This window comes from Sinohyriopsis cumingii, unplaced genomic scaffold, assembly GCF_028554795.1.
Source record: "Sinohyriopsis cumingii isolate HCF-2022 unplaced genomic scaffold, ASM2855479v2 utg000459l, whole genome shotgun sequence".
In the NCBI taxonomy this organism is placed as follows: Eukaryota; Metazoa; Mollusca; class Bivalvia; order Unionida; family Unionidae; genus Sinohyriopsis; species Sinohyriopsis cumingii.
Genome location: NW_028315902.1, coordinates 309,119 through 322,294, shown reverse-complemented (window position 1 = coordinate 322,294; position 13,176 = coordinate 309,119). Strand labels below are relative to the sequence as shown.

The window sequence follows — 13,176 nt, the reverse complement described above, 5'->3', positions numbered from 1 at the left end:
ATAGCATTCAAAAATTGTATTTATGACTAAACCTAAATAAATTTAAAGATATCAGAACACTGAATACCAAGACCACTTTAATTTAATAAATTAGGACCTCTGATTGGTCAATACTCAGGGACAACATCAATGATACAAGTATGGTTCTGATTGGTCAGTAGCAGTGATGATATTAATGATACAATAGTAGCTTCAATGATACAGTCATAGATTCTGAATGGTCACTAACATGAAATACACTGATACAATCATAGCTTTTGTCTAGTCAATAAAATGAAATACATCAAAGATACAATCGTAGCTTCTGACTGGTCAGTAACATGAAAAATATATCAATGATACAATCATAGCTTCTGACTGGTCAGTGACATGAAAAATACATCAATGATACAATCATAGCTTCTGACTGGTCAGTAACATGAAAAATAAATTAGTGATACGATCATTGCTTCTGACTGGTCAGTAACATGAAACACATCAATGATACAATCATAGCTGTTGTCTAGTCAATAAAATGAAATACATCAAAGATACAATCATAGCTTCTGACTGGTCAGTAACATGAAAAATACATCAATGATACAATCATAGCTTCTGACTGGCCAGTAAAACACATCAATGATACAATCATAGCTTCTGACTGGCCAGTAAAACACATCAATGATACAAACATAGCATCTGACTGGTCAATAAAATGATATACATCAGTGATACAATCATTGCTTCTGTCTGGTCAATAGCAAGTGTGACATTATTGATAATATCATGGATTTTACAATGCCTCAACAACCCCGATCAGTAACAAAATATAATATATTTATTGGTATAGTTTTCTTGATTGATATACTCGAAAAGTATTAAGAGGTTACATTAACTCCAGAATAAAAAATAAAAAATTAGCAATGGAGGGTAGAGGTGAGAGTGATAAGAGACAGAGAGAGGAGGCACCAAAAGTAGAGATTCAAATGATTATAAAAATTCATGTGAATAAAAAAGAAGATAATTTATCTTATCAGGGTGGGGTGGTGGTGGGGGTTTGATATTTGCAATAAAAGTCTATAATTACAAACAGCAGGTGATAATGACCATTAACATAAAGCTGTGCATAATAACCAGCTATTTAACAATATGTAACAAGAGGATTATCAAAATCCCTAGATTAACATGCATTCTTTACCCTTCCATGCCCAATCTAGTAATTTTGTGTACACCTGTGGTTGGTACAATCAGTCAAATTTTACCAAAGGCAAGTGCCTTGAATGTCACTAACTTTCTGGTATAATTGATTTAAATGATCAAACTAAGCTGAAAAAAAATGAAAGAAAATTTAATTCATGCCTGCACAGAACACTACATACATAATTCACTACCATATATTCTTGCTTACAATTCATGTCAAACTGCAAACAACAATGATTCAGACCTGCCATCACATAATTCACCTACAGATCAAAGTTTATGTTATTGTTCTACTCATTACTCATAAAAACTGCACAGATCCAGATCTGCCAGTGCATTATGTGATGGAAGATCTGGATCTGTGCAGTTTGCAGTTGGATATAATAATAAATAAGAATAAGAATAATAATTCTTTATTTCAGACTACAAAGTCCATACCTCTAAATTAAAATATAATTTTAAAGTAAAAACATTGTAAACATAAAAGAACATATATATCATACATACAAGTATAGAGATACATTTAAAACAAATAATTGTGCCATGCAGTGTTAAGAAGGAAATTAAATGGCACATTTAAAGAGTAATTTGTTATATGTTTTCTCAAATATACTCAAATACAAGTAGAATCCAACTGCACATACCTGGATTTGCTACTGCATAATGCACCAGCAGGTCTGGATCTGTGAAATTCTGTTAGTAGTAATCAACAGGAAAAAACCCAACACAGACCCTTATCTTTCAGTGCATTATGAAATGGCAGATAAAAGTCTATGTTGTTTGCAACTGGATTTGACATATGAATATATACAGTATTTAACTATAAATATATGGTAATGCAGAACAATGAAAACATCAAGTATTGTCCAAAATAGAGATGATTATGTCATAGAGAAAACATATAATAAAGTTACTTATTATTTTCTCCATGAATTCAATACTGTAGTAACTGTGCAATATTTGTCCACATTGGATTATACAATACTGAACAACATGCTAACAAATTTACAGTAATGTGCCTGTAAAATACTTGCACGTTTTTGCAGAAAGTTGTATATTTTCCTAGAAATAACAAAAATTAAACTAATTTGCTTCAAGTAGCATTTTCTTTTTTATTATGTAATAAATTAACTGCAAACAGGTATCTATTTCAACTGATAAATACTTGCTTTTAATGTTGGAAATTTAAAACATCATTGAATGCATCAATGGTGATGTAGGAATGTTACATCAGAATGGGTGTTAATTGGTTGCTGACATGGATATCTTTCATCATGAAAAATAATGCTTCTTTTTCTCCATGCTTTGTACAGGCAAACAAATCAGGTTCATTATAAAATCACAGATAATTAAAAAAAATGGTAAGGTCATATGATATGGTTTCAGAAAAAAACTTTTTCATATTTCCTAATACCAATGTAATAACTTTTAAGTCATTTATCTGTCACACACTTGTCCAGAGAAGTGTATGAATGACTATTATTTTCACTGAAATATTTTGTTGCTAAGGCCAAATAAAAAAGTATGTGTGGTTCTGGTTACTCGACTGAATCCTACATTTCTGAAGGGGAAAAAAAAAGATTAGAAAAACTTTCAAAAGAAAACAATTAATGTAGGTACATGTACTATCAAAGTTAATTCAGGACATGAAGGACACTTATTTTCAAGTTTATAATTCATTTAAATCCATCCATACATATTTAAAAAACACACAAAAAGAGGTTTGTACGGACCTACCAACAATAATTTTTTCCCAATGTAACCAGAACCACACATGCCTTACGTTAATGACTGATCAACTCGTGGGATTTGTGAAGAAAAAAATACTGGTATATTAACATGAAGAAAATAAAATTTTGAAATAAATAAGTCAAAATCAAAAAGCAGGTAACTAATTCTAGCCAATTTAGTAACATATTTATTTTTAACTGAAAATCTGTAGAAAATGATTTGCTAACAGCATAAAACAAAATCTATCCCCAGGGTCATAATGAAAAACAATACGTAATAACCAGTAATTTGTATATAATTTACTAATTCTGATCAATTACATTCAAAATTAATAAATTGACTTTACAGAAAACTTGAATACATGAATTTTTCACATGTGACATAATGTGTGCAGACTGAACCAGCAATCCTGATTTTTTTAGACATATTACTGTAGGGGAAAACTTGGGTAGATTCATTTCTAATAATCCAAGTATCATAGCTGCAAAACAAACATAATTCAAGTTTAAAACTAATGTTCAAATTTTAAATTATAACAATATCATTAAAGTCATCATTTATGCAATATCTTCACAAAAAATAACAAAAATGAATACCAAATTATTCCCCTTTCATCACACATGGGGTAAATAATTATGCCAGCTTGCAGCAGTAAATTAAAGAAAATGATTCCATACATTATTCATTACATATTAAAGACAACTTTAACTTTTTTTAAAAAGGTATAAAATGGCATGGTATTAGTATTTCTATGGCTAAATGGATTAATTTTATAAAAAATGTCATAATCATGTGTTTTCTGCAAACACTACCATCTATACTCGTGTACAAATCAGATCCAACTGTTAACGGCATAGACCAAAATCTACCATCTCATAATGCACCACTACATATGGGTCTATGCAGTTTGTTCATATTAGTAAGTACCATATAACTTGTCTGTCTGCAAACTTCACAGACCCAAATCTGCTATTACATAATGTGCTGACAGATCTAGGTCTGTGAAGTTTGTGAGGAGTAATCAGTAGAACAAACACTATAGATCCTTGATCAGTTATCAACAAAACTATTTTGAATGCAGATGGGTTTGAAAAGACTGCAAGACATTCAAAGACCAGATTTGTTTAAAACTAGAGAATTATTGTTTCAAAAAGTTTGTTATGCTTGATCTTAGGACAATACATTACAGTAATAATAATTAAATACTTTCATCGTATGAACAAAAGTGTGGAAACAAAAGCACCTGTTTTCATGGTATTCATTACTAAATGCTTGATGCATGTACAAATAAGCATAAACATTATGGAAAAAAGCAGAGAGACTAAAATTTGTGTAATCTACTCCAAGCATGTTATCAGGCCAAAGCCAAGAACATCTCAGTAATAAGTCAAATAAGACTGATAGGAATAACTTTCATGGTGGGAAATGTACATGTTGAGAATTTTCTCTTACCTGCTATATAACAAAATTCATAATTATATATAAACCTATCATACATTCAGTAGGATGAAAAACATAAGGCTCCAGAAAGACTTCATAGTGTATACAAAGTATATTTTATATAATATATAATAATGATGTTCCAATCATTGATTGTTAGATAAGGGCAACTGTTTAAATGAATTTTTGGTGATTTTAACTTAATTTTTGTAATCTGGTGACCAAGGTTAAAAGCCCAAATAAATATCATTGCACAAGCATTTCCATGACATTTCTTCCTTAATTTGTAACTTGTGCATTTCAATGTTTAGTTTAACTGCTACTGGATTCTAATATATGCAGTGCTTGATATTCATTCCTAATGAATGTAACAGTGCAATATACTGTCAGAAGCAATCCTAATATATCCGTAAGAACCACCACTTTTCTTCCATTTATGCACAATGAGAGTCATAAATGTACGAACTCTAAGATGCATCAGGAGTATTGATGCCAAAGATTAAGTATATAATGTCCTTTGTTTACAGATTTCACTGCACCAGTATATATAATTCTATGCACTATATATATGGTAAGAATAATTTATTCTCAGATAAGAAAGAACCAAATACAGATTTCACCCTACCAGTATATATAATTCTATGCACTATATATATGGTAAGAATAATTTATTCTCAGATAAGAAAGAAACAAATACACATTTCACCCTACCAGTATATATAATTCTATGCACATATATCTGGTAAGAATAATTTGTTCTCAGATAAGAAAGAACCAAATAACTTTTAATGATGGAATATATCCAAGAAACAACAATAAACTCTAAAACATTAACAGGGAAATAAAACATGAACTCCACTGCAAATCTGCTGGAGTCTGTATGAAAACCCCACAAATGCGGTTCCTTTCCTTCAGTAATTCAAGTCAAAATTTCATACTGCTATTTTAATGAGTAAACTGTGTCAGAGTGATTTCCCCATGACATCAGTTCATGTTACTATGGTAATTCTGTACACTGACTGTATCAGTTTAAAAACTGGTGCAAATGCATTACCATTGGAAAGACAAGACTCAGCTATTAGTTGACATGAAAATCTCAAAATACCATTATAGTTCATGCTGTTGGTTTCTCATTGACTGGCTCTAGTGTGTGTGTGTATATATATATATATATATATATATATATATATATATATATATATATATATATATATATATATAATCTTTACATATAGTGATATAGGAAGTGCACTTTAATATTTTTGATATGACAGCATGTTAACATATCACTTTATGTAATTTTGATTGGTCCAAGTAAGTCCAAGAAATTCTTGCACAATATCCTCTTTACCGACTGGCTGCAATCAAGGGAAAATTTGCTTTACCCTGCCTTATGGAATGTTTTCTTTTTACTAATGCTATGAACATTTTGGCAGCCATTTTTCAAATCAACTGCCCAAAGGGAATTGGAAAAAGGTCATATCTATCGAATATACCCCCATTGGGGCTCATTATGCCATGTACTGCCTATCATGCACTGAAAAATGGCGTGAACCCCACACAAAAAAAGAACACAAACAGCAACAAATAAAATTTAGAGTATTGGTCAAGTGATAGTGGGCTTGGATGGGTGGGTGGTAGCATGGAATCCAGGAGTGGTTGAAATGTTAACTTCTAGAAATAAACAAATTCACCTCTGTTTATAGAAGAATGTGGACATAAACCAGTCTCCCATCTAACAACGTTAGGCCTATCAAACCACAGCATTTTTTACACAGTAAAATAGCTCATATGACCTGATTATTTCTTATGTGATGCAATTCTTGCTGTCTCTAGTTCCACATCTTCTATACAAATATCTGATCACAAACATATTCCAATAAATATGGAATATCTTCCATCAGTAATAATTCTTTCACAGGAATATCCAACAACTTTCAGTAGCGAAATTAGGTGTAAACATTGCTAAATGATTGTCTAACCTAAATGAATCAAACTATGTGACATCACATGAAATTTTGTGTTGAAAAATGATGTTGTCTGAGTTGAATGTTCAGAAGGACAATCACTCTTTGAATTATAATTTGCAAGAGAAAATGCGCTTTTAAATGTAATTGGTTACAAAACGCATTTGGGACTATTTGTTACATGCAACAAATGAAAGGTGCACCATGTGAGTCAGAATGAATGAAATTATTTTCTTCTTCGTTCTGTTTCCATTAAAATAAAAACTTAAACAGAATCTCGAATGGGAAATGATTTAATATTAAATTTATGAAACTCGTTGAATAATGCAAAGTTTAAATATTAAATCATTATCTATTTGAGACCCTCCTCTCTCTCTCTCTCTCTCTCCTCTCTCTCTCTCTCTCTCTCTCTCTCTCTATATATATATATATATATATATATATATATATATATATATATATATATATATATATATATATATATATATATATATATATATATAGACACACCCTTGTTTTAAGGTTAAGACCAACTGGAAACTGCACAGACCCAACCCAGATCTTCCACCATCACATAATCAAGGACTATGCAGTTTGTTAGGAGTAATCAGTAGAATAAACAAGATAAACCCTGATATGCTGGCATATTATGATATGGCAGATCAGGGTATATGTTGTTTGCAGCTGGACTCTATGGTATATACTTAATATCGTGTCTGGTGTTAAGGGAGAAAATTATCTTCAACTGAAAAATATGAACATTATAAAACCAATCCAATCCATCACCAATTGAAGCTATAACTAACTGTATGACGGTCAGATCTAGGCTTTACTCTGTATACAGTATACAGCTATTGTAATTTTGGGTTTGTGAAATCAGCTTTCTTTAAACTCTAATGAAAAATGCAGAAATTAAGTCAGTAAAGAATTACAGACTGACAGCACACCACTTTCATGTTTTACAGGATATAAAATTAATGCACATTTAAAAACACAAATACAAGAAAAAAATTTGAAAGAAAAGGTGAAATTCTGCACATTTTTGTTAATATATGTCAATATATTTCTTTTTCACACTTAAATCTAACGAGAATATACTTTCTATGTAATCATCATCATGTCGCAATGTAAGACAGTCTGTTGACAAAACATCAAGTCGCAATGTAAGACAAAGTCTGTTGACAAAATATCATGTTGCAATGTAAGACAAAGTCTGTTGACAAAACATGACAACCAAAATATTCAAAAGTACTTTCACCAAAGAAAATTTTTTGTTGTCTATTATATTTTAAATCTGTTATAAAATCATTGAAATCTGCATTGTTTTAGCAGATATAAAATATAATGACATGGCGATAAGAGACACTGACAGTAAAAAAAAGAAAGTTCTAACCAGATGAACATGCTTAAGTGTGTGTGTGTGTGTGTGTGTGTGTGTCTGGTACAATAAATATCACAAGTGGAACAGGTTCACTCTAAGCGGTAAACACTACAAAAGAATGTACTTGTTGCTCACACTGATAAGCTCTGAGAATTAATCTATACAGCCTGTGTTTTTTTTTTAAATCTACAAACATTTTTGTTTATCATCAAACAAACTATTCAACAAAGAATTTATATTAAAAAAAACAGCCCATTCTAAGAACAGTACGTCCTATTCACATGATAAGGAAAGAGCTAATTTGCAAGTTCTTGAGAAATAGTTTTGATGGATCAATTATAGATTAGAATGAGAGAAGAAAGAAGAATTTTTTTATGACATGAAATTACACAGACCTTATTTCTACAAATGAACACAAATCATAATAAACATATAAAGTCATTAAAACAAATATTTTCACAAGTTTGAAGAATTTTTTTATATAAAAGACAGCACAGTGGATTTAACTATCAAATTGGTCATTAATGAATAAGTCTCTATTGGATCTTCTGTAAGTTAGTCCAGGGCTACCTTTTGCCAAAACCTGTGAGTAGGTATCATAAGCTAAAGACCCAGTTTATAAAATTTAAATTCTAGGGCCATACACTTCAATTTCTGATAAATATTTAATATTTTTAATAAAATACCTATCTGTATGACAACGAAAATCCAGCTGAAACAGTAATGTATTTTTCATTCATCTACAATTGTTCTGAATGTTGGCTGCATACTTCTATCATTCATGGGAGTATGTACACTCCAATACAACACCACATTACCATTGTACAGAAATTACTAAAGGTATCATTTTAATACTTGCATAGCCATCTGGATTTGATAAACTAATTCAAACAGTAGTAAAGCATGACTGATATATATTTACCCATTTCACAGTGCTGTATGCTTTTATCCTAAAGAATAGGTTCCCACCAGTAGCACATAATCCACTTGAATAGTAAACAGTTTCCAATCTGTAGTACTGGAGTAGTACAATACACTGTATCTAGTATCTCCACTAACAGACTGGTATAAAAGTTGCAACTTTAATCCCTCTTCGTGAATGATTTAGCTTCTTCACAGAATGGGACCCTAGTCTTCTGCATCTGTGAAGTTTGTTCTACACAGATATCTGAATACCAGCCCATAGATAATGCTACAGAGGCTGCTGTTGTGAAAAAGAGGCTCCCAAGGGGACCAGATGGTTCTAACATTATATTGCCCCAGCTTTAGCTAAGTGGGAAGGCAGTCACAGTGGAGTTGATAAAATCAGCAAAGCACAGGTGAATCACTGAAATGTGTCCCTGCCTAGTAAGTTTGTGCCTGTTACAGGCTTGTGTAACTGATGCCACATTTGCTTCTGTATTGGTGGGGGGGACTCAATGTGTACCACACAGATCCAGATCTGTGGCAACTGTAATATGTTTCATTTTACTTATGATTTTTAGCAAACATAGAGCCAGATTTAATACATCATGCAATGGCAGATCAGGATCTATGCTGTTTACAGTTGAGTAAACATTATATGGGTGAATACAGCTTTATCTTATTTTATGGCTAAATTTAGGGCTCCCCAAACTAAATGTGTTAAAAACCAATAAAACGAACTTCAAAAGAACAAAGTCTTCATTTTGCATAATTAGGGATGTGCCTTTTTAGCTGCAGTAACAGTTTTATAGATCGTTAGTTTTAATTAATAAATGGAAGTTCAAAAAAATCAATCTGTTCATTGCTTTTATTTGTGGATGGACATATTTTACCTGCAATAGCAATAAATTTATCTTTGTTTATAAACGGGATAAGTGCTTTATGAATATTGACAACAAACTGTAAAAAAGACAAAAATTACTATAATGTCCTAATAATAATAATTTAATTTGGTAATTTTAGAAAATATCTCCGATTTAATTATGATCACGACTTAGAAGGCAAAGAATAATATAGATACTTAGGAAGCTGCTTTACGTTCGATAAAAATTACTTCTCATACTTTTGACTTAACAAAATTTACAGAATTTAGAATTTAAAAAGAAAGGAAAAGTCATCAGTTGTAAAAATAATACAGAATTTATTTCCACCTGGAGTTGAAGAGACATCTAACTTTTCTTAATGACACCCCAGAAAGTTTTTGTAAATCAACTTATTTCTGGTGTTCGTTTTTTTCCCCCAATCATATCAATTATTTATACACTAAATCAACCAGAATTTCCACTCATCTGGACCAATGAAATTGTCAATGAACCAATAATTTCTTCTGGATATTATTTTTATTATTTTCCAAATGATCATATATCCATAAAATCACATGTACCCGTAGAATTATGTACAATCAAAATTTAACATCACTATTATTTTTTCTTTAATTAAAAAGGTCATTTTAGATTTAACACAAGCTGCATCACATGTGCCCTGATAATCATGCCATCAGCATAGATTAAAGAGCTTGAAAGGAGCGAACACTCTCCAAGTGTATATACAGACATGTATGTACAATATTTTACTCCAATAAAAGACCAGCAGACCAGTCTAATAAATTGTCAAAAAGTAAGGGTTGGGTTTATATATATCCTGGACAGGTATAAGAAATGTATCAAAAAGGTGGCAGTGGAGTTATTATCAGATATAGCTATCCTTAGAAAATATTTGCTATATATACTGACTTATACGTTGAGTCCAACCGCAAACTGCACAGACCCAGATCTGCCATCCCATGATGTGAAAGCCGATCTGCATCTCTGCAGTTAGAAGTAATCAAACTAATAAAGACCCTTTAATGCTACCAGATAAATACAGTGTGTTTTTGTGTGTGAGTTTGTGTGTGTATGTGTGCATATATACAGTGGCATCATTTTTTGGTGATGTGTAATTAGTCATGATGGAATATAGACCAGTGTGTGCAGGCAAGGCGATGGGTACCATTCACAAGAGGACCTGGGTTCTAATTTCCGAATAGTATGAATTGAAAAGTATCTAACCTACATGAGTATTATTTGTATTAAATATTAATTCTGCCTACTATTATCAAGCATCTCCTACAGAATCCTTTGATAGCATTTTTTTGTATACATTTATAATTCTCTATAATTAATCCTATATACTTTGATTTCTTTGGTTTTGAATGACTGTGTAGATAGAAGAGAATTAATTACTAGGTCATCATGAGAGTGTGTGTGCTACATATGAGTGCATAAATAACTGGCTCAGTTGCATCATTTTTGGGTGACGTGTGCTTAATCATAACGGAATATGGACTGGTAGGTGCAGGCAAGGCAATGGGTGCTGTTTACCCGTGGACCTGAGTTCGAATCTCCATAGCGTAAGAATTAAAAATTCTCTTTATACTTATATATATATATATATATATATATATATATATATATATATATATATATATATATATATATATATATATATATATATATATATATATATATATATATACAATTACGATCAATTGCAATCTCAGCGTGATGGTCATTTACCATTTGGGTACCCCTAATTATCCATGTAGTTACTTTGATAATTATTTTTTTTGCTGACAATTTAAACACATATCCAAACTTTAAGTCAGTGGCGGTGTGACAGCCAATCCCTTAATCTACTGAATGCTCGAAATATTCTTACTAAAATATTGTCCCAGGCTTTTTCTTTCTATAATATCAAGCCCTCTCACCATTTGATTTTTAAAAGATTTAAATGTGGTTTTGTTATGCTCAGGTTTTTGTGGAGCTTTCTTTTAGTAAGCTAAGGTGTTTCTGTTCAATGCCAATGAAGTCATAAAGGTGTGGCTGAAGGTTTTGTCTGGAATTTTAAAAAAATTAAAAAATTCATCCAGTATCTTTGCGAGAAAACTTTTTTGATGTGAAAAATAAAAGCAAAACAAATTCAAACAAATCATAGGCACAGAGGATAAAAAACATACCATATGAACTGGCTTTTACGTCAAATCAAACTGCAAACAACAAAGATCCTGATATTCCACAGCATAATGCACCTGCAGATCAGCATCTATCTTGTTTGTTCTACTGATTACTGCACAGACCCAGATCTACTGGCACATTATGCTAAGGCAGATCTGGGTCTATGCAGTTTGCAATTGGACTAGTCTTATAAGCAAGTGCATATGGTATGTCACAACAGTACATCAACAAAATATCAATGAAAAATATTAATTTTTACAAGATTCAGCAACAAGCTTCAATAGGAAATGATAATAAAAGATTTCTCAACTTTTCAGCCTGTTAGAAAGTAATCCAACAATTTTTCTCGTTTCTTTGGGACCTGAAAATACTTGTTTCAGACTGTATAGCATTCATGCCCTATATATAAAAAATGCTTAATTTGCACAATTCAGGCACAAGAATAACTCAATGTCAAGATGCATTTTAGTCACACAGCAATGCAGATTAAATGTTTTGTAGCACATTAGATCTGAAGTTCAATCATTTTGTTTCCAAAAGTTCTTTTTTCCCTTTAGTTCTTGCATATAATGTTACTGTGTTAGCTAAGTTGAAGGGTTCATCCAATTACAGCACTGTGAAAACATCACTGAACATACTGGCTAACCAGGGTGTGGATGTGAAAAATGATCAATACAACATTATAATGGGTACTTGATAATAACTGCTGCCATTGCATAATGCTTCACCAGATCTAGGCTGATGTAGTTTGTTGGGATTTATCAGTAAGAGAAACAAAGACCTTGATCTGCTGCCACATTATAACAGGGTCTAATTTGAAGCTAAACTCAACTTTGATGTAAGTATATATGGTAATTGTTGATACTCCAACTTTTCTAAGTTTCCTGTGGCAACTCCCAAAGCTAACAAAATATTCCACTTTTTGCCATGATCACTGTAAAAATTGCAAAACATCAGTAATTTCATTTTCCTCTTTGTTAAGGACCCTGATCTGCCAGTGCATTATGTGATAGCTATGTTGTTTGCAGTTGGACTATGCATATATGCAAGTATATACAGTAGGTCCTTGTATTTTATAAGCTCTTGATTGGTGTATTTTGATGTGATTCTTATTTTCTGCTTGGCTATTTTTGCATTATTGAAGGAGTCTCCTGTATTATATACTGCATAGCTGTTCCTTTTTCGAAATTGTTTTGAGTGTACATGATGATGCAATAATTAATAATTTTAAGGTTTTGGGTACTGTAACTAATAGCCCAAGGTCAAAGGGAAATGCACAATAAATAAAGTATATAGCTTTCTTGGTTACTCTTACTTGCTGAACTGGGTTTGCAAATTTCTATTCAATGTAACCTACAATATAGTTGTTATTATTGATTTACTAAGTCATTTAGTTTATTATTGATTAAGTTTGCTAGGTTGTTGTTGATTGATTTTTTTTAACAGTACTTTTGTCAAGGTCAATTTATTTTGGCTATATCAGGTTGATGAAATTTGGAGCTAAATGCCTTTCCCAGTGATA

The 13,176-nt window shown here is 31.5% G+C and overlaps 1 protein-coding gene across 2 annotated transcripts in view; it reads right to left on the bottom strand.

Moving 5' to 3' along the window:
- Positions 1-13,176, bottom strand: part of LOC149773989 (inactive tyrosine-protein kinase transmembrane receptor ROR1-like) — a 467,815-nt gene that overhangs the window by 385,592 nt on the left and 69,047 nt on the right. The window contains exon 1 of one of the 2 annotated variants that reach the window (XM_089945926.1): positions 8,621-9,007. The exons of the other annotated variant lie outside the window; for it this stretch is intronic. Within the exon in view, the coding sequence (XP_089802052.1) occupies positions 8,621-8,624 (4 nt within the window). The 5' untranslated portion in view covers positions 8,625-9,007. Of the gene's footprint in view, positions 1-8,620; positions 9,008-13,176 lie in introns of those variants that run through there. 2 annotated transcript variants of the gene reach the window in all.